We start from the raw sequence: 23,677 nt of genomic DNA, 5'->3' as shown, positions 1-23,677 counted from the left end.
GTTGGCTGGCCAGGATTGTGGGAGGTTGTGTGCGGGGAGGGAGGATGTAGAATGACATAAATATCAAGAAACAGAACATAGGAAAGAAAAAACAAACGGAAATGGAAATAGTATGCAATGAGGAGAGATGTAGCCCCCGGGCATGAGGCATATTTTCCTTGTTTCCTTATCATTAGTGTATTTTTAATTCAAATATATGCTTTAAATAATTCACACAGAGCATATCAAAGTATAGAGTGGAAGAGTGTGCCTATGTTCAAAATAAAGTACATGCAAGAAATATTCCTCCTATTGAGAAAACGTTTCCACGTATTTATTTAATTTTCAATAAAATTGGGGAAGAATGGTTAGCAGGGACCTTTTATACTTTCGCTTTACTTTGAACAAGATTGTTTGTGCAACCAGAGGACTTCAAACAAACATATTTGGATCAAGATGTGATCCAAGAGGTGAAATAAAATCAATACGAACATAAAGTAAATTCAACAAGTTTTTTTTTTCTCAGTGTATATGTAATTTTGGCTGTGTTTTGTCAGTCTGCAGTGGACTTTTTCAGAAATGTTACATGTACATCACTTTGTGTTCAATGCATCAATAACATGAATATTGCAGTTAGAATCAAGAACTTATGAGATGGAATGTTAAAAAAAAGTGACTAAATACTTACCATAAATCTGAAATAGTTAATTTAAACATTCAAATATGTCTTTTAGTTCTTAAACTTTCCTTTGCCAAATTACAAATCATCTAATAAAACGAGTGTGCGGATTCCATTGCCAGAAAATAATATAACAAGTAAAATTGAACAATTTACCAGTATGGGGCACAAAACTCCTAATAAATCCAAACATTAACCAGTGATATTAAAATCCACCGAATGAGGCTTACAAAATGGTCAAATGACTCATAGCCAGGCGCATTTAAGTAAATGTACAGTGTAGGCAATATTAATATAAATAAATGTGTTCACAAATTCATCGTTCCATAGTTGGAACTTCTTAACGTGAGTATTTGACATATGTAGAACATTTCCTTGTTATGAATAAACATTAAAACGAACATACATAATATAAGTTTTAAAAATTATATATACGCATCATGATACAGTTAATGATTACAAGCAGTGAGTAATGTATCAAAAAAAAAAAAAAAAAATCCGAAAACAAAAACGGAATTATTTCTGACATCGGGAATAAAATGTGGTGCTATCCCCAGCCTGCGTTTAATCTTTTCGTGTGGTTATCACACTGACCGGAAACTTATTTTAAAATAAAAGCATGAAGAATATACGGACGAACGGCGAGGGAAACGCTCTGGGGGGAAAATTACACATAAAATAAAAACATTAACATGATTTTTTTAGAAAAGCTATCTTGTGAAAGATGAACCGCCTCAGGCCATAATGGCGACTGTCCAAAATACATTTAGACATATTTGGTTCGATGAAAACACACAATGCGACGTAACCACGACGTAACTGATACCTGGCGTCAGTGTGGCCTTATTATTGTGAAAGATGTAAGCGGAAATTGGGATTGTTTCTTACGCTAGCTTGATGTTAAACGTGGGCTGGCTGAATACAGCCAGCCCCAAGTTCCGTCATTAACTCGTTTCATATAAGTGGCTCCTCGTCCAACCTACGAGCAGATAGCGTATCGGCGCGCATGGACCCGAGAACCCACTCCCAACAAGCGGAGGACTGACCAGCAGAGTCAGTGTTCTTTTTTTTTCTCCGAGACTTACATCTGATGCTTAGATGCACATGAAACACACCAACTGTTTTTTCCAAATGAGCGCAGGACTCAAGTTTCCAACGACAGGTGATGAGTCCTTCTTTTCTCTGATCACTTCCATTTGATTCACATTCAATTTGACTTGCCAACAGGACTATAATTACATTTAGGAATATACTTTTGGGACTCTTGGATTTTAAAAACCATCCAGGCTCTTCGGCTTCATTTCTCTTTGGCGCTTGGAAGTTGCGCGCAACGATGGCGCAAAGGGTAAGTAAGACACCGTAACTTTTCAGACTCAATTTAAATATGTAAATATTCATTTGATAGGTTCTAAATGTGTAGTGTGTGGTTATAAATATGGTGTAATGGTGTGAATGTGATATCGATTACACAATCGTGTAATCGATATCACATTCCGAGGATGGTGGAACTGTTGGGCAATATATTGTTGTTCTTATTAATTCATCACAAAATTCATATCCGTGTATCCTTCTATCACCTAAGTACGATGAGTTGGCTCATTACGGAGGCGGGATGGATGGAGTTGGAGTCCCTACATCCATGTACGGAGACCCCCACGCACCGCGTCCCCTACCCCAGGTCCACCACCTGAACCACGGCCCGCCCCCGCATCCCACGCAGCACTACGGGGCCCACGCACCGCACAGCATCATGCCGGGCAGCATGGGTAGCGCGGTCAATGACGCCCTGAAAAGAGACAAAGACCAGATTTACGGGTATGCGTTTTTTTATATAAAAAAATAGCGAGGCAGCATGACGAAATTTGCGCGATAAAAGGCGTGGATGAGTCACTTTTTAACCAATTTAGTTATTTCAAGCAATTCCAATTTGAAGTGGTAATTACTCTCTGAAGACAGCATAATTTACAACCCTAATAAACCAACATAATTTCCCACAATGATCGAAACGCTAATATATCATTTCCATTTGTTTTGAAACAATCCCTTTCCATTGATTGTTTTTCAAATTGTTGAAAATGAGCACGACTTTATTTTATTTTCGCAACTTCTTGCAGTTTTTTTTAACCGAAGACCGCCGCAGATGGTTTTTTTTCTTGACGAATTCTACGTTCCTGTGTTGCAGCCATCCTTTATTCCCGCTTCTCGCCCTGGTTTTTGAGAAGTGCGAGCTGGCGACGTGTACGCCCAGAGAACCCGGAGTAGCTGGCGGCGACGTGTGCTCCTCGGATTCTTTCAACGAAGACATCGCGGTGTTTGCCAAACAGGTTAGTTAGCACACGTAAGTCTTAACGAGAAATAAAACACTGTACCAGGAATAAATCAACTTCGGAGGTAGGCGATATTATTATATTATTGCTCCATTAAATGATCATATTTTTTTCTAAATAGTTGCAATCGACAGCTGATGGATATTTTCTATTTCCCCGCACTTTCAGATCCGAGCAGAAAAACCTTTATTTTCTTCAAACCCGGAGCTGGACAACTTGGTGAGTGAGTACACAGTAGCGTTTCATTCTCGTTTCATTGAAAGCATGCGTCGCACGCGCTCGCCTGGAGCAATCACATCGCTTTAGGGCGTAGTTATTAAAATCATTGTTTTACTCATAAAAGCGCAGAACCGAGCGTTTTATAAAGCGCCCGAAGCCGCCATGCACCCTGTCGATTGATGGCTTCCTCTTTTTTTGTTTTGTTTTTTTAGATGATTCAAGCCATCCAAGTGCTGCGTTTTCATCTGCTGGAATTGGAAAAGGTCAGCATTTTTATGCTCTCTGTACCACATTATGGAACGTTTTAGATTAACATATAACATTAAAACGTTGTCATACCAAAACACCAGTTGATGAATAAATCAAAGTTTGGCTGTATATTTCCTTGCATATCAGAATTAGAAAACTTTTAATTGTTCCACAATGGGGAAATTTGCAGTCCACAGCAGAAATTTGAAAGGGGATAGGGTGGGGGATTAATAATAATAAATAATAATACATTACATTTTAAGCGCCTTTCAAAGCTCTCAAGGACACTTTACAGTCACAGACAAGCATAGGTACTATAATAAATAAAATACAATCATAAATAGAAATGCAATGAATAAAATACAACAGGAGAGAGAGCTATACAGAAAATAGGTGGGTTTTGGGATTGAAAGGATAAAAAAACAAGATATTCTAAGCATAGTAAAAATGTCAGCAAACTGCGATGTATACTGTAAATTTGCAAAACTGTTTCATAAAAAATCGGTACATAGTGCAAGTATCAAGAAAAGGTATATTGATATATGTCGCTGTATTGCATGCACAAGTGTCGTAAGGCTCCAGAGGCATGCATTAAATTTGACACCTTTTCCAGTTTAACTCTGCTAAGGTGATTCAAAATGACTGTATGAAGGAACATGACTTTAGCAAAACACCTTAAAAAAAACAATTATCCTAAGCAATGCCTTTCTATCCAACATGAGTAAACTTTGACCCACAAAGTATTTTCTAGATGAATTGATAGTAACCCTTTAACCACAAAAGTATATAAAAGCTGCAAAGAGATGCCAAAAAACGTTTTTAGTCAATTTTCTGTGCAATGGCCTAATTAAAAAAGAGAGAGAGAGAGAGAGAGAGAGAGAGAGAGAGAGAGAGAGAGAGAGAGAGAGAGAGAGAGAGAGAGAGAGAGAGAGAGAGAGAGAGAGAGAGAGAGAGAGAGAGAGAGAGAGAATAAATCAGTGAAGTATTTATAATCATATTTGGTTTCATTATAGGTGCATGAGCTTTGTGATAACTTCTGCCATCGGTACATCAGCTGCCTGAAAGGCAAAATGCCCATCGACTTGGTCATTGAGGAGCGGGATGTCTGCAAATCGGATTTTGATGATCTGTCGGGATCTTCCACCAACCTCGCAGATCATGTGAGTTTACTGCATCATAAAGATGTCGCAATGAAAAGTAGACTCTCGTGTTCATCATTTGTTATGGTGTCTTGAGCGTACCAAAGGCTTATAAATGGCTTTGAAAGGATTTCTGTCACCATATGTTTTTTTATGTGGATTCATTCAATGCGATGTTTGATGTCATTGGTCAGTACAGTATTTGCGTATGAGCAGTCTCCTTTTTTTAATACCATTACAAGAGTAGAGTATACCCGTTACACTTTTCTCATCCATTCCATTGAACTCAACATATACAGTCGTACCAATTAAACTATTTTTTATCACCGTTTCATGAAACCTGTAACCTAAAAAATGATAAGCCCTGTCTCTGAAATGGTTCATGAATATTTTTAGGCATCATCTATATATTTATGTATGTATGTATGTATGTATGTATGTATGTATGTATGTATGTATGTATGTATGTATGTATGTATGTATGTATGTATGCATGCATGCTTGCATGCAGGCACGTATGTATGTATGTATGTTTTTATGTCTGAATGTATATATTCATGTTTATTTATTTATTTAATTAAGTAATTAATTTATTTATTTATTTATTTATTTATTTATTTATTTATTTATTTGCTTATTTGTGTGTTTGTTTGTTTGTTTGTTTGTTAATTTCTTTGTTAAGCTAATACAAAAGTCTTGGTTGTTTCATTTTAGGGACATTTCATGAAATTATTTAATCGATAGAAAACTATTTTTTAGTTTTTGAATGTTGCTGTGCCGATGGCCATTTTGTGTTTGGGAGCCTTTTACTGAGCGAGTTGCTTGGTCTGTCGCCACAAAAGGACATAAGTCTTCTTGTGCCGGTCCCAAGCCCGGATAAATACAGAGGGTTGTGTCAGGAAGGGCATCCGACGTAAAAGCTTGGCCAAAACAAACATGCGGTTCAAACCTCTAAAGATGGAGGACACTGATTTGCTGTGGCGACCCCTTGAAGGGAAAAGCCGAAAGGAAAAGAAGAGTTGTTGGTAGTGTATTGATTTTTTTATCTTTTGCATTAAGAATGCACAACATTCCCATTTCAATATTTAACACAGGGTTCTCAAGTCACTGAGACTGTTATTCAAAACATGTCTCTCTCGTTATCATATAACATACACAAATGTGCGTTATGTGTGTTTCTGTGCATGTGTGAAGAAAGTCGCCATAAGTGGACATTGGTGTTTTAAGGTCAGATGGGATGTGTGGATTCAAAGATTGACGCCCCAAATATGAACTTTAACTCGCATCTCCGTTCTGAAAGTGTGCTTGTGGATAGTGGATGTCAATTGTGCGTATAATGAGAGACTCTGTAAGCACCTGACAAAAGCGCAAGCTTTTGTAGCTTTTCCACCCAGCCTTGATGTATGCATGACATCTTCGTAGCGTGTTTTAGCTGTTGTAAAATAACAAAGGAAGATAGTACATTTTGACTTGATTGTATATTAATTCTCTCTCTCTCTTTCTATTGTATATGCTGAAATAAGTTATTATTTTCCAGGTTATAAATGTACAAACGCAGAACATTTTGCTGCATTGTGTTGAGTTACAATCCATTGAAGCCCAAATGGTCATGAGTCCTGACAGCAAACTTTGTTTTTGTTCACATTCTTTACTACACTGCCAACCTTTCTCAAATATAAAAAATATTCTTTTAAATCAAATTGAAGTCTTTCATAAACCCTGTCAATTATAACACATGAAGGCATCCACTGTTGTAACCGCTGTAAAAATCCATGGGAAGGTTCACACCAGTGAACGTGAATGTTAGGGAAGCGCCATAAAGCTATTAGAAGCGCTAATTGTATCCTAACTAGCCTGGTGTGTGTCTTTGCTGATAACCTGGCCGCTGATAACTCTCAATGGGATATGTACTGTATGTTAACTTTAACTGCTATGAGGCAGGATTAATCATTGTAGCAGGATCACCTGGTTTTAGAGTTAACCCAATTCTCCCCGTTGTTGCCGCTTTTAGTATTATTTTAAAATAACACAGTTTGGTGGATTCATTCTTAGTTGCTGCACCTGTTTTTACAAAACAGTACTGTTCAGTTTAGTTTCATACAGTGGTACCTCTACTTATGAAGGGCTCTTCATTTGACATTTTCAAGTTACAAAACGCCTCAACAGGAAAATAAAGTGATATCTTGGCTTACGAACGTAATTTTTTCCCAGACAGAGTGTGTAAGGCGAAAAGTGTGTATCCCCAAAATTAATTTCCCATTGGAAACCATTAAAATGAGAATAATCCAGGTCCCCATAAAACATAATTTTCTACTTTCTAATTTTCTGAGCCTTAAAAGTACACAAAATATATCTTATTTTATGTATACTAAATGTATATATAAATCCCTTGTCGGTGATTTCTCTGTGATAATTGTATCTACAGTAAAGTCTCGTTATATCGATATCGGATATATCGATAGTCCCGGTTATATTGATACTATTTCTATGCACGCACGGAGAAAATTACATGCAAACAGGGTCGGATATATCGATAGTCCCGGTTATATCGATATTTTTTCGGACTCCCTTGAATATCGATATCACGAGACTTTACTGTAGTTCCTCATCAATTGTGTTCTGTTTAACTGGGTTGATAGCTTTTTGCATCAAGTGTACAGATGGTTTGTGCGGGTTGTTTGTGGAGCCTGATTGATGGGATATTTTAACCTTACAGTCTACATTCTGCCTTTGAACTGTCAAAGTTGAAACTCTCTCACTGTCGTCTGCCTGTCTCTTTAATGTTTCAATCACCCCCCTCACTGCTGCGTTCTTGACCAATCACGTGGCTTTAACTGAAGACTGGGGGCGGGAAATAGAGGACAAAAACAGTCGGCTGCCATTATCTTGTTAGAGGAACGGGCTCGTTCGCAAACGACTCATCGCTCATTGACGCAGCTCCGTGTACGAAAAAAGTCCATATGCCAAGGTAGAGTTCGTATGCCAAGGTAACATTCTCAAAAATGTAACGTTCGTAAACCGAAAAGTTCGTCAGCAAAGGGGTTCGTAAACCGAGGTATCACTGTATCACCTCTTGTTCTGAAAGAAATTTCAAGATACGACACAGAAAAATACAATATGGCCTTCTAATCACAGCTCTGAGATTCCTGAACGCAACATAGTTTTCACTGCTCTGCCATTTGCTATTATCAAGCATCATCCTGGCATCCCATTGGCTTAGAGTGACTTCTACAGTTTGTGTCAATGTGTGTAGATAGATATAAATGTGCCTATGCAGCGTCCTCGTCATTCTCCCCTCGGGCCAACAAGTGTTCCGATTGATTAGCCTAAATGTCCGACGATCGCTCATGATTCAGATACACTCCTCGGCCACAAAAGCAAACATCTATAGATAAGTATCATTATAGATTAGTATAACAGTCAACCCACCCAAAAAAGTATTTTGAGTTACAAGTAAGAATTCTTAGTTAAAATGTGGAATTCTGAGGTCAAAGTCGGAATTCTGAGTTAAAAGTCGGAATTCTGAGTTAAAAGTCAGAATTCTGAGTTAAAAGTCGGAATTCTGAGTTAAAAATCGTAATTCAGTGTTAAAAGTCAGAATTCAGAGTTAAAAGTCGGAATTCTGAGTTAAAAATCGGAATTCAGTGTTAAAAGTCAGAATTCAGAGTTAAAAGTCAGAATTCAGAGTTAAAAATCAGAATTCAGAGTTCAGTCAGAATTCAGTTATAAAAGTCAGAATTTTGAATTACAAGTCAGAATTCTTAGTTAAAAGTTGGAATTCTGAGGTAAAAGTCAGAATTCTGAGTTAAAAGTCGGAATTCTGAGTTAAAAATCGGAATTCAGAGTTAAAAATCAGAATTCAGAGTTCAGTCAGAATTCAGTTATAAAAGTCAGAATTTTGAATTACAAGTCAGAATTCTTAGTTAAAAGTTGGAATTCTGAGGTAAAAGTCAGAATTCTGAGTTAAAAGTCGGAATTCTGAGTTAAAAATCGGAATTCAGTGTTAAAAATCGGAATTCAGTGTTAAAAGTCAGAATTCAGAGTTAAAAGTTGGAATTCTGAGTTAAAAGTCGGAATTCTGAGTTAAAAGTCAGAATTTTGAGTTAAAAAAATGAGAATTCTGAGTTAAAAGTGGGAATTCTGAATTCAAAGTCGGAATTCTGAGTTAAAAGTCCGAATTATGAGTTAAAAATCGGCATCTTGAGTTAAAATTATGAATTCTAAGTAAATGTGTGTGTGTTACTTCCGGGTCTAGTGAACGCTGGCGTGTCTGTCTGCCGCTGCTCACCCGCAGAAAAACATTTTTGTTCTTATCCCGTGACGGTAAAAGTGTCCAAGAGAGTTTTGAAAGGTGCTTATAAATTGAATGGATTATTATTATTATTATTATTATTATTATTATTATTATTATTATTATTATTATTATTATTATTAGTAGTAGTAGTAGTAGTAGTAGTAGTAGTAGTAGTAGTAGTAGTAGTAGTAGTAGTAGTATTCATCGATGAAAACGTTTCTTCAGCCGTCATCTGTACTTCTTTGAAGGTGTCGGACGTTTCGCTTCTTATCAAAGAAACTTCAGCAAACTAAAGTCTTACTGGTAGTTTAGACCCTATATATATATCCCGACTGTCCAGAGATAGTGGTGCCGGACTCCCTGCTCTCAGGTTGGGGGGGAGCAGAGGACTACTCCCTGCAACTCGACTGATTGTTCCTATTGTCCTGACTAACGACTGGCCTGATTGCCCCACTTCGACCGGTATCACCTCATCAGTATTACTAATCCTATGTTGCCGAAGCAGGCTATTGTATGAACGATCCAAATTGAACCTCACCCCACCAAACCGGTTTAATGAAGGATTTAGTTGTTTTAAGAAAATCGCTTATTTTACTCTCCTTTCAAACCATCTATGTTCTTTCGCTAAAATTCTAACCTCATTGTCGTCAAATGAGTGGTTGCTAGCTTTTAGGTGCATATGTATTGCCGATTGAGGCCACTAGTATTATCCCTGCGATGTTTATAAAGTCTTTTTTTGAGAATTTGTTTAGTTTCCTCAATGTACTGCTTTTTACAATTTTTATTCTTACAATGTATTGAATAAACTACATTTCTTTGTTTTTCATTTGGCAGCCTATGTTTTGGATGCACTAATTTTTGCCGTAACGTGTTAATCGGTTTGAAATAAGTAAAAATTTTGTGTTGCCAAAGGACTCCTTGTAGTTTTTCAGAAACTCCTGCAATATGAAGTACTGCTATTCCTCTCCTTTTTGTATCTTCAGAATTTTTGGTTTCTTTCCCTATTCTTTCTTTCTGACATTTGTTAAATGACCACTGAGGGTACCCACAGTTTGTGAGGGCTCTCCTGATATGTTTTGAGTCCTTTTCTCTACCTTCAACACTTGTTGGTATTAGTTTAGCCCTATGCTGGAGGGTCTGATAACTCCTAGTTTGTGTTGTAAAGGGTGGTTAGAATCGAAAAGTCAGTATTGGTCAGTGTGCGTAGCCTTCCTAAAGACTTCTGTTTTTGGCGCTCTGTCCTCTTTCATAATTACTTTACAATCCAAAAAGGCTAGTTGGTTCTCTTTGATGTCCTCACGAGTACATTTAATATTGATGTCTACCGAGTTGAGGTGATATGTGAAGGATTGAATTTTTTAATTATGACAAAAGTATCGTCCACATATCTAAACCAGTGTCTAGGTTTTGTCCCCGGGAAGGATGTGAGGGCCTGTTTCTCCATCTCTTCTATGTACAGATTAGCCACGATGGGTGCAACTGGTGAGCCCATAGCAATATCATGAATTGGTTTGTATAATTTCTCTCTAAATTGAAAATACGTACTATTAAGGAAGATATCCAATAATTGGCAGATGTGGTCCGGTTTACGTTTGGTTCTTTCATGCAGAGAAACGTCCGCCAGCTGTCTCGTCCTCACCACTGAGACTGCTGCTGGGGTTGGGACAGATGTAAAGAGAGAAGTCACATCGTGAGATGCCAATGTTTCCTCAGGTTCCAATATGTGGTCTTTGATCCTCTCTACAAACCCTGTGGTGTTCTCTACGTGATATTCTGTTTTACGATGTGACTTCTCTCTTTACATCTACCTCAACGGGTACTACAATTTTGGCCAGCCAGCATGTCACACACTCGCACAGCAATAATCTGTGTGATTACACTCAAGGCAGTAGTTATACAGTGCAGATACCGTCTCGCCAACCTCTCCTGTAGTAATGTAAACTGTTTTTTTTCCCTTCGGCGTCCGCCTGAGTCCGAGCGTGCGTGTCGGACCTCTTCTGGCAATTAGCAGGGAGAGCGATTTTTCAAAAGCTGTATTCTTTACGTTTAAGTGTTTTCTTTAACCCACTATATAAAATCTAAATATAAAATAAAAATCGATAATACGAAATATAAAATGATAAGAACGACACTAAAGGGTAAGTGTAAGATTTATAAATGAATTGTACAGTAAACAGTTTTGTATACATTACAGGTACAGTTATACAGCAATAAAAATCAATAATACGAAATATAAAATGATAAAAATAACACTAAAAGTGATCACATTTATAAATGAACTGTAAACAGTTTGGTATTAAATAGTATTTAATAGAAAACGTTGCTTAAAAAAACAACAGATTGACATCATATACTATCCTGTCGTATAGACCTCGTGTCGGCGATTTTGAATGGATTTCGACTTATGAGCATTTGATGTTACATGTAAAACAAACAATATATATACTGTATATATTCACATTTCCGTTGAAAACAAACTGCTCAATGTTAACCCTTAACAGTACGAAAGAATGAGACATGATTTACTCAATGCACACATTGTGCTGTGTTTGATTGTAATTCGACCTGAGGTGAAGAAACAGGACCTTCATTTGGTTAAAAAAATGTCAAAACACATGGCGTTGTGTTTACAGAGGAGTTGTAATTATTTTCCGGTCGGGGTAAGAAAAGAGGGGCCATCGTCGAGATGCCTCCTTCACACTGCGCTTTTGTCCCTGTGCTTCTTGTTGTCATCTGCCGAGCTCTTCATCTGATCACCATCAGGCAAACAGCTGACGCAAAGAGGTTGAAGAGGGAGATCTACTGTTTGGCTCAAGCTTATTGCAGTCTGAGTGGCCTGACTAAGTCTCCCGATAAATACAGGGTTCCTCCCTAAAACTGCTCACAGAAACGATCAAGGCGTCACAAGGTTCACATACTGCAGAGTTGACTAAAATCCTCGATAATTTGCTTTTATTTTCTCGACAGCGTTTCATTTTGAGTCCAACGCAGGAAGAATGGTATTTTTTTTTCAGTCATGTTCTGTTGTAAACCCGCTGCTTTGCAATGCTAATCGCACTTTGCAGATGTCTTTGTAAAACTGCACAATGGACCTCGTACCGAACCTTACTGGACCTTTCTGATCTATTTTCCCTTTCTCCCTCCTCTCTTCTTGACTTTTATTTTCTTATCTCCTGTCCCCTGGTGTGCGGACCTTACCCTGACCTCTCAGAACCCGGCATCCTGGAGAGATTTGGATGACGCCCACTCCACACCCTCGGTAGGAACCCCAGGACCGTCCAGTGGGGGACACGTCTCTCAGAGTGGCGACAACACCAGTGAACTCGGTAAGAAAGCCCACAAGGTCTCCTCCATATCAAAGCTTTGCATTTTCAGTGACCTCCCTTCATGTTGGGTCCCGCCGAAAGGTGGCTCGGTGGGATATTTCATGACCGTTAAGGTACTCCCTTTATCCACCCGTGATCCTGATTGCATCTGTTTATAATCAGACAATGGATGACGATCATCAACAAAGACGTTTTGTGTGGAATTTTACATTCGGATGGCTCAGAGAAGGATAGGGCTGTAAAGTGGCAAAATAATAATAATAATAATAATAATAATAATAATAATAATAATAATAATAATAATAATAATAATAATAATAATAATAATAATAATAATAAATTTCATTTATAAGCGCCTTTCAAATCTCTCATGGTCACTTACCAGTCACAGGAAAGGTTTTTCAGCGGGTGAGCAGCGGCAGCCACACACGCCAGTGTTCACTCAACTCAAAGTGGTTACTCAAAGTAACTCAAATAGCTAGAAAGCAAGCTAGCTAGGCAATCATTAGCCAACAGATACCTAGCTAAATAGCCAGCCAGCTAGATAGTAAATAGATAGCTAGCTGGCCAGCCAGAGCTAATAAATAGCAAATAGCTAACAAATGATAATAATAATACTAATAATAACACATTACATTTCATTTCTTAAGCGCCTTTTAAAACTGTCAATGTCACTTTACAGTCACAGGATAAGTTTTTCTGCAGGTGAGCAGCGGGAGCCACACGCGCCAGAGTTCACTCAACCTGCAAGTAACTTAAATAGATAGAAAGCTAGCAAGCTAGGCAATTGTTAGCCAACGGATACCTAGCTAAATAGCCAGCCAGCTAGATAATAATTAGATAGCTAGCTAGCCAACCAGCTAGCTAGCTAGCCAGCCAGAGCTAATAAATAGCAAATAGCTAGCAATTGATAATAATAATACTAATAATAATACCTTTCATTTCATTTCATAAGCGCCTTTCAAAACTCTCAATGTTACTTTACAGGCACAGAATATGTTTTTCAACTGCACTCTAATCTAATGGTGATCAGGGTGGTTCGACCTAAAATATTCACCATCCGCTATTTTGTCATAATCGGGAGAAATTAAAAAAAAAAAAAAAATTAATAGCTAGCCAGCTAGCCACCTAGCTAGCAATACAATGGAAATACAATACTTTAACAACAACATGTATCTAATTACTCTGATAACCTGATAAACTGTCCACTGGAGTAACCACTGTCCCTGAATGGGTTTATAGAGGTTCTTGTGTGTTTTTGTTTAATTTTTTGTTTGTTTTTTTGGGAGGGGGATGGTTGACCTGTATGGCCTGGGCAAATTAGAGCTCTGGGACAGTATTCAAAGTAAAAGTTGCTTCATTAAGGTAGATCTCATGAAAATGCTATCCTGGATACGACTCATTTAGAAGACATCATTGAATCTATTCATGATAATTGGAGGCTATCAGAGTTTTAAGACTTTTTTTGTTTTTTGTTTTCTTCTCCCCTTTTCCCCAGAGCAAAACATGAATTGACTTTAAAGTTAGCTAACTATCTTGCTGGCTATCTAGTTTCTATCTATTGGCTATCTGTCTAGCTAGCTAGCTATGTAGCTGGCTATTTATTAGCTATATGGCTATCTAGCTAGTTAGCTAACTGTCTAGCTGGCTATCTATTAGCTATCTGTTAGCTAACTGGATAGCTTTCTATATATTTGAGTTACTTCCGGGTTGAGTGAACGCTGGCGCGGGTGGCTGCCGCTGCTCACCCACAGAAAAACTCAACCTGTGACATAAAGTGACCTTGAGAGTTTTAAAAGGCACTTAGAAATTAAATGTATTATTATTATCAAGTAACTTTTTCCATCCTCTGCATATCAGACATCGCTGGGCAGAGTATTGACAAGAACAATAGGATGATGCTTTGCACAACAAGGGAAACTGAGAAGATTAAGTTGACACTCAAACCCCAATCACAAATTTTCCTTCGATAATGCACCTATTTTTACCCTGCACCATCTTGGGATAAACATGTTGGAAGTAGTTTTGACTTTTTTGTAGGAGTGTGTGAGTGTGTGTGTCGAAAGCCAGCCTGTATGTGAATAGCTTTTTCCCCCTTCAGGCTTTTTTTAGACAACAGTGGGGGAAACCTCCAGGTCCATGGCCTTTTGACCTGGAAAAGAATACATTGGTGATGGGGGTGCAGAATACCACCCATGGGGATTTAAAGGGCAGAACATTTTATGTATATGAAACAAAGGCAGAGTGGAGAACGGAATGATCAGAGCTGTAGTTGCTGCTGCAAGGGCTGGCTGTATGTATTACCAGCTGAGGCTACCTGGGCCTCTGCTCTGATATGGGGGAATCAAACCCAACACAAACAGACTATAGAAGTCAATTTATTTCATAACTGGAACTCTCATATTGAGGGGTACTCAGATAAATACAAAGCAAAAAAACTTTTCCAAACTTTCTGATGAGCACCATGCAGCATGTAACCTGATAAGATGATGAGTCGTTTACTGTACTAACGGCCATCCCTAAAAGGGTTCATTTGCCAATACAGTATTTACCTAAATCAAACTTTAGGAGCAGTGCAAAGTTACTCTTCTGATTGTCCATGATTACTTTTTGTATTTTATAACGCCACGCAACATGGGTGGTTGTAGCCCTTTATTTTCCATATTTTAATCTATCCATCCAAACCCGTCCATCCTTCCCTCCATTCATCTGTTCACCCATCCATCCAGCCATCCAACAATCCATCTATCCATCCATCGCCCCACTTGCGTGGGTCAAGTGAGGCGATGTATGGATCCATCTATCCAACCAACCATCCATCCATCCATCCGTCCATCCATCCATCCATCCATCCATCCATCCATCCATCCATCCACCAACCATCCATCCATCAACCCACTTGACCCATCCATCCATCCATCCATCCATCTATCTATCCATACATCCATCATCAAACCACTCGACCCACCCATCCATCCATCCATCCATCCATCCATCCATCCATCCGTCTATCCATCTATCCATCCATATATCCATATATCCATCCATCCATCCATCCAGCTATCCATCCAGTTATCCATCGATCCATCCATCCATGATCCATTCATTCATCCATCCGTCCATTCATCCATCCAAACATCCATCCATCATCCATCCACCCATCCATCCATCCATCCATCAACTTACTAGACCCACACATCAATCCATTCTTCCATTCATCCATCCATCCATCCATGCATTCATCGATCTATCCAACCATCCATCCAACTATCCATCCATCCATCAATTCACTCAACCCACCCATCCATCTATCCATCCATCCATTCTTCCATCCATCATCAACCCACTCAACCCACCCATCCATTCTTCCAGCCATCTATCCATCCATCTATCCATTCTTCCATCTATCCATCCATCCATGATCCATTCATCCATCCACCCATCCATCCATTCACCATCCATCCATTCATCCATCCATCCAACCATTCATCATCCATCCACCCATCCACCCATCCATCCATCTATCCATCCATCATCCATTTATCAATCAATTCATCCATCCATCCATCCATCCATCCATCCATCCATCCGTACCCTTTGTCCTTATTAGAGACATTAGTGAGCTGGAGACAATATGAAATAATATCTACACTCTAACGTTGAACATGAATTGAGCTCCCCATTGAGAGTTAATGTATGCCCCTTTTCTGCAGAGAAATCCCATTTTCTAGAGAAGCCCAAAATGTGTTATTCCAGCAATTGCTTATCTTAATGTTGCTGTGGCAAGAGAGGTCACCCCCCCCCCCCCCCCCCCGTCTTCTGAAAGCACCAAGCAATGCCGTTTGAGAGCATCATGGCAATGGCAATTGCCTTCAAACCACAGGAAAACGATCTCATCCACTTGTGGCTAGTGGTTGGGCTTCTGACTGCGTGCTTCTTCTGTGGCCTCCCAGCATTTGGTTGTTTCCTTGTAAGCCGTGTGATATGCAAAGGGATCCCTTTGATACCTCCAACCCCCAGGGTTATTGGTGTTGACCACAGCTAAGGGGGCTGAGCTATCCGAGGAATGTTTGGAAATGGTCTGGGGGTGGACCAGGAGAAGCTTCCAATGTCCATCACAAAGAGGGACATAAAACAAAAGGCGGAAGAGAGACAGGTCCAAAAGATTCCGTGCACTCGCATTGAGATATGAATTGGTAGGAAGAGGATATGTAGAATTCCTCTCTCAGACTAAAAGGCAGAGGGAAACAGGTTGGAATGTTTCATGGAATTGTCACTGAAATTCCAATGACATCACAGCTTCATTGTCAAAATGGCAACACACACGCAAGCATATTAATATCGACTTCATTTGCATATATCGAAACACATTATGCAATAAAACTCTTGAACATGAATAAAGTCGGAGCCACATTTGACCTGTCTGTGGTCCTTGTTTTTACCTTCTTCGTGGAATGTGTCGCAACACAAAAACAGGGCAAAGAGCAGACTAACATCATACAAAAAAGAATTTGTTGGATAATGACAAATGACCATCCAGGCGAATATAGTACCCCGATTTCAACCTTTTACAATCTGTCATCTCTTTATATTGAGCAGGGAAGAATTATTGGTATACACACGAGTTTTCGGGAAACACACGGCGCGCCACGGTGACTGGCGGACTAGTTTTCGGCGGAAGAACACCAAACAACATGGCCGAACAGCGCCACCGTGGCTGCCGGACTACTTTTCCACACCCACTTTCTTTAAGTGCACTCAGTGCAGATGTGGTTTGTTATGGAGTGGATATTTTTGCTTTTTTGGGACAGAAGAAGACCTCACCAAAGACTCTTGTTAAGCCGAAGAGGACAAAAAGGAAAATTACGGTCGAGCAGAGAGATCATTGAAAAACACGAACGAGGTGTACGTTTGTGTTTCTCAGTGCACAGTACCAGTACGCTAAGTCGACCATTGTTAATACTGTGGCTAATATTATACAGTACAGTTTATTTCTTTAATTACAATACAATAGCACATTTATTATATATAAAATAAGGTATATTTTGTGTAGTTTTAAGGCTAATTTAGTCGAAAATTATGTGTTATGGGGACCTGGAAACGGATTATTCTCATTTTTAATGGTTTCCTATGGGAAATTAATTTTTGGAAGACACAGTTTTCACCTTACACACACTTTCTGGGAACCAATTAAGGTCATAAGCTGAGGTATCACTGTACTTGTAGCTGTTTTCGATGTCTCACTGTATACATATACATATACATATACATATAGATATACATATACATATACATATACATATACATATACATATAGATATACATATACATATACATATACATATACATATACATATACATATACATATACATATACATATACATATACATATACATACACTCAAAGAGGTTTTCCATGTTGAGACGTGACCTTTAACTACCATCCTCTTTGCCATAGTCAAAACTGCTTGATTTGGCTTTCAATTTAATAACCATGTTCATATCCCAGGCAAGAGGTATTCCCCACGACTTGGAAACAATCCAAAGCGCTCCATTTGAAGCTGTGCATCATGCCTAATAAGGGAAAGAGCTGTGTGGTGTCATTGATGATGGATCAGGGACTTGCTGAGCTCATTAGATAGGCGTGCTGGCTTTGTATCACTGATGCAAATGGGGTACAGCAATCAGTTCTGCTAAGTGCTCCCCGCTTTGTCTTTTTCACACACCATCCCGTGGTTTCTTGTCACACTGGAACAGTGCTTAAATGAGCAAAGCATGAGAGGAAATGAAAGAAATCAAGCACAAATGCCCACAATAGGTGAAATGAAAAATGAAACCACTTCTATTTGAGGTGAGATAACAGCAACCTGCTTTAAATCATCTCAAAACCCACCTACAGTGATACCTTGGCTTACGAACTTAATTGGTTTCCAGACAGAGTGTGTAAGGCAAAAACTGTGTATCCCAAAAATTAATTTCCCATAGGAAACCATAATGGTTTCCTAGGTCCCCATAAAACATAATTTTTGACTTTCTAATTTTCTAAGCCTTAAAACTACATAAACTATACCTTATTTTATATATAATAAATGTTCAATGGTATTATAATTAAATAAATAAACTGAACTGTCTAATAAAATCGTTTAATTTAGCTTTGTGATGGTCGTTGATGGCTTGATGGAATGGAGTGGCCGGTTTCAACACTTGATGAGGAACGTAACCTTCTTCTTTCACCATCTTGACGAATGATTCCTTGTAGGTGCTTTCTCTGTGATAATTGTATCTGGTTCCTCATCAATTGTGTTCTGTTTAGCTGGGTTAATAGCTTTTTGCATCAAGTGTACAGATGACTTGTGCAGGTTGTTTGAGAAGCCTGATTGCAGTGATATTTTAACCTTGCTGTCTACACTCTTTGAACTATCAAAGTCAAAACTCTCTCACTGTCGTCTGTCTCTTTAATGTTTAACCCCCCGGCCCCCACTGCTGCGTTCTTGACGTGGCTTTAATCGAAGACTGGGGAGGGGAATAGAGGACAAAAACAGTCGGCTGCCATTTTGTTATTAGACGATCGGCTCGTTCGCGAACAACACATCACTCATTGAGGCAGCTCCGTGTACAAAAAAAGTTCGGATGCCAAAGTAAAGTTCGTAAGCCAAGGTAAAATTTTCATAAATGTAAAGTTCGTAAACCGAAATGTTCGTAAGCAAAGAGGTGTGTAACCGTGGATTTACTGTACTTTACTTTAAAATTGCATTTTCTGTGTAGCTGTATCTCTTGTTTCTATTTATAATAGTGTTTTATTTGTTGTATTTTATTTATAATTGTATTTTATTTATTATTGTATGTATGTTTGTCTGTGACTGTAAAGTGTCCCTGAGAGCTTTGAAAGGCACTTGAAATAAAATGTATTATTATTATTATTATTATTATTATTATTATTATTATTATTATTATTATTATTATTATTATTATTATTATTTAAAGTTGATACAAACGTTTCAGAAAACACAAATCTGAGAAAAACATATTCACATTATAGCTTTTTTTTGGGGGGGGGGCACAAGAACATCCCGATTAACCCTTTCGTTTGCTGCAGTGGACAGCTTATCATGTTATCAGGTTACAGGTTATCATTCTTTATCATGAAAGGGTTAAAGATTTTCGATACAAAATGAGGGATGGATTTTATTTATATGACAGTCATTGTCATGCTGCATTGACATGTCAATGCAGTTATACTCGCCCTCATTTGGAACATTCATTCTAAAAAAACACACAATTAAGCTACAAAATGGAAATCTATCGCCATATTTTGGGAAATATTTGTCCAATAAATAAAACATCTGGAACCGGCCTTCCAGGCAGTGTTGAAATAAAAGAAACATGCTTATATCACCGCTGAAAAGAGCAGTACGGGCCGGAAGGAGACTGCAATAAAAGGAAAGACTCTTCTTCCTATCTTGGGGTGCTGCTTTTTGTGTTGTTTTTCTTTGTCGCCTGGGGGGAATACTCTAGCCATCCCTGCAGTAATGCACAGCCCTCCACCTCCAACCTTCTAGTGTCACGCATGCAGACACTGGCAGGCAGTGTGAAGCGTGGCTTGATGGGTGAGTGGGGGGCGTGAGGGTGGGTAGAGTAATGGGAGGCGGCGCGGCGGTTCATAGGGGGAGGGGGGTAGAGTAGGGGCATGGCAGAATTGCACGGGTGTACGACTTTGAGACTGGACCGTCACACACGGCTTAGATTGGCTGAGTTGCCGGCAAGCAGTCAGAAGCGATTAGTGTAGCAGAAGATCTGCCCTGCGGCTTTCCCCTCTCTGCTGCACAAGAAAGAGGGATGAGTCAAGCAGAGAAGAGGAGGTAGACCAGGGTGAAGTGGGAAGGGGTGTGGTGGGGTGACATGCCATACGCAGAGATAATTAGTCTGAGCCGAGCTCTTTCTATTTTCCTTATTTACTTTTGGGGGGGGTGCATTTAGCCTTATATACAGTAATACCTTGGCTTGCGAACTTAATTGGTTCCCAGACAGAGTGTGTAAGGCGAAAAGTGTGTATCCCAAAAAAATAATTTCCCTTAGGAAACCATTAAAATGAGAATAATCCATTCCCAGGTCTCCATAATACATAATTTTCTACTTTCTAATTTTCTGAGCCTTAAAACTACACAAAATATACCTTATTTTATGTATAATAAATGTGCTATGGTATTATAATTAAATAAATAAACTGTACTGTAGAGTAAAGTCGTTTTATTTACCTTTGTGATGGTCGTTGATGGCTTGATGGAATGGAGTGACCGGTTTCATCAGCATTAAACACTTGAACTCTCTTAACTCTTTGAACTCTTTCAACAATAGCCCAAATGGAACTGTATAGTGCCACTTAGCAATTTTTTGATGATAATACTAGGGCAGCGTGTTCTACCGGAAACAAATTCCTTGTGTGTTCTACATACTTGGCAATAACGATGATTCTGATTCTGATTCTGATTGATGAGGAACGTAGCCTTCTTCTTTCACCATATTGAGGAATGATCCCTTGTAGGTCTGTGTAAGCTATCAGTCGTACAGGAGTGGTCCATCGATGAAAAGGTTTCTTCAGCCGTCATCTGTACTTTTTTGAAGGTGTCGGACTTTGTCAACAAACTTACTGGTAGTTTACGCCCTTTATATATATATATATATATATATATATATATATATATATATATATATATCAGAATCAGAATCAGAATCAGAATACCTTTATTCGTCCCGCAATGGGGAAATTTGCAGTCCACAGCAGCAATTGAAGAGGGATGGGGTTGGGGTGGGAGTGAAAGGATAGAAAACAAGATATATATATATATATATATATATATATATATATATATATATATATATATATATATCCCTACTGTCCAGACATGGCGGTGCCGGACTCTGCTATGATAGGTCCCTGCTTTCAGATTGGGGGGAGCAGAGGACTACCCACTGCAGCTGCTCCACTGATAGTTCCTGTCGTTCTGACTAACGACTGGCCTGATTGCCCCATTTCGACCGGTATCACCTCATCAGTATTACTAACCCTATGTTGACTCAGCAGGCTATTGTATGAACGATCCAAATTGAACCTCACCCCACCAAACCGGTTTAATTAAGGATTTAGTTGTTTTATGAAAATCGCTTCTTTTACTCTCCTTTCAAACCATCTATGTTCTTTAACCGAAGACTGGGGACGGGGAATAGAGGAGAAAAACAATTGGCTGCCATTTTGTTGTTAGAAGAACGGTCTCTTTCGCCAACGACACATCACTCATTGAGGCAGCTCCGTGTTCGAAAAAAGTTCGTATGCCAAGGTAAAATTTTCATAAATTTAACGTTCGTAAACTGAAAAGTTCGTAAGCCAAGGGGTTCGGAAACTGAGGTATCACTGTACTTAAAAGATGAACATTTCATTTATAAGCGCCTTTCAAAACACTGTATAAATAGCTAATAGCTAGCTAGCTACATAACTAGCCAGCCAGCTATATAGCTTATAGATATCGGGCTAGATAACCAGCCAGCTAGATAGCAAATAGCTAGCTAGCTATATAGCTAGCAAGATAGCTGGATAGATAGATACACAAATCAAGAAATATTCATACTAAATGGTGAATTTTTATTGCATTTTGCCATTCATTTAAGAACATCAAATTTCAATGGCAGATAATAATAATAATAATAATAATAATAATAATAATAATAATAATAATAATAATAATAATAATACGAACCACATAGAATAGAAGTCGGGTCACCCTAAATTCTGCTTCTACTCTTGGTAATATTTGGTTCAAAATGTCCGGAGTGGTCGTGACGATTCTGGTGTAGCGTTTGCTCGCCTTGGGTGGATTTTAAAGGCTGTATTATTATTATTATCATCACTTGCTAGCTATTTGCTATCTATTAGCTATCTGGCTGGCTGGCTAGCTAGCTAACTAGCTAGCTATCTATTTCCTATCTGGCTGGCTAGCTATCTAGCTGACTGGCTATCTAGCTCGGTATCTGTTGGCTAATGATTGGCCAGCTAGCTTTCTATCTATTTGAGTATTTGAGTATTATTATTATTATTATTATTATTATTATTATTATTATTATTATTATTATACGTGGGCAGTAGTCGAGTGGTTAGCACACCGGCTTCACAATGCAGAGGTCGCCGGTTCGCGTCCCGGTCCGGCCTCCCTGTGTGGAGTTTGCATGTTGTCCCCGGACCCGCGTGGGTTTTCTCCGGGTCCTCCGGTTTCCTCCCACACTCCAAAAACATGCATGGCAGGCAGATTGACCACTCCAAATTGTCCCTAGGTGTGAGTGTGAGAGTGACTGTTGTATGTCTTTGTGTGCCCTGAGATTGGCTGGCAACCAATTCAGGGTGTCCCCCGCCTCGTGCCCGAAGACAGCTGAGATAGGCTCCAGCAACCCCCGCGACCCTAATGAGGAATAAGCGGTACGGAAAATGAGATGAGATGAGATTATTATACGTTTCATTTATAAGTACCTTTCAAAACTCTCAAAAACACTTTACGGTCACTGGATGAGAAAAGCAATTCTGCGGGTGAGCAGCGACAGCCAGACACGCCGGTGTTCACTCAACCCGGAAGTGAATTATTGGTGCATGAGAGGGTTAAAGAGCTGGAGAGAGGTCGTTTTCAAACAAAATTATCTAAGAAAAAAAACAAGCAGACATCAACAGAGTTGAGTGAAGGACAGAGGCTTTCTCACCTCTCACTGTCTTGTGACTCAGAGCAGGATGCCATCCGTCAAAACTCCCACAATCCCCCCTCTTCACCCGCCAGACCCCCCCCCCACCCCCCTGCCTCCACGCATCCATGGAACACATCCTTTTGAATGTCAATATTCATTAGCTGAAATATTTATTCATGAATATGGCTCATATAGATGCGCTTGATTGATGCGTCCCTAAAAACAAAAAGACATGCTCGGGCAAATCTTAAGAAAAGTAGGGTTTGTGTCCCCCCTCGGGGGAGGAGTCTCTCAGATGCATTATTCACATGCCCTCCAGGCAGGCTTTCAAGGCTACTGTGCCCCGAGGGCAAGAAAAAATAACCACCACTGTTAAAAGTAAATCATCTCGGCTGATGCACAATTAATGGCGGAGTGGTAGCTGAGTGCCCCTCGCGCCGCAAGATGGGGAGCGTAGGCAAGAAGGGGCGGAAATCTCGGCTTAAAAGGAATCCTCCTGCCTTGATCCGCGCTGCAGCTTTCTTCTGAAATCAAACAAGGATACTGCTCATGGCGGGATCCAGAGATGCAGACGATCCCGACGCAGACGTTGTGATTGTGAGGGTTGAAATGGTGGGGGAGGGACATGGGGGAGATTTGATGTACAGTGATACCTCAGCCTACGATTTGAATTGGTTCCCAGAAAGTGTGTGTAAGGTGAAAAGTGTGTCTTCCAAACATTAATTTCCCATAGCAAACCATTG

The 23,677-nt window shown here is 39.2% G+C and overlaps 1 protein-coding gene across 2 annotated transcripts in view; it reads left to right on the top strand.

Moving 5' to 3' along the window:
- The first annotated feature begins 1,632 nt into the window (after positions 1-1,632).
- Positions 1,633-23,677, top strand: part of meis2b (Meis homeobox 2b) — a 44,680-nt gene continuing 22,635 nt past the window's right edge. Inside the window, exons 1-8 of one of the 2 annotated variants that reach the window (XM_089022259.1) lie at positions 1,633-1,820; positions 1,904-2,003; positions 2,241-2,473; positions 2,841-2,982; positions 3,154-3,204; positions 3,417-3,467; positions 4,467-4,613; positions 12,098-12,212. In XM_089022259.1, the coding sequence (XP_088878385.1) occupies positions 1,992-2,003; positions 2,241-2,473; positions 2,841-2,982; positions 3,154-3,204; positions 3,417-3,467; positions 4,467-4,613; positions 12,098-12,212 (751 nt within the window). In that variant the 5' untranslated portion in view covers positions 1,633-1,820; positions 1,904-1,991. Of the gene's footprint in view, positions 1,821-1,885; positions 2,004-2,240; positions 2,474-2,840; positions 2,983-3,153; positions 3,205-3,416; positions 3,468-4,466; positions 4,614-12,097; positions 12,213-23,677 lie in introns of both variants that reach the window. The other variant, XM_089022258.1, reaches the window with a different exon arrangement.

Source organism: Hippocampus bargibanti, linkage group LG19 (genome assembly GCF_051943395.1).
Source record: "Hippocampus bargibanti isolate YZ-2025 linkage group LG19, ASM5194339v1, whole genome shotgun sequence".
NCBI lineage: Eukaryota > Metazoa > Chordata > Actinopteri > Syngnathiformes > Syngnathidae > Hippocampus > Hippocampus bargibanti.
Note: the sequence above shows the minus strand (reverse complement) of the source record. Positions and strands in the feature narration are given on the sequence as shown.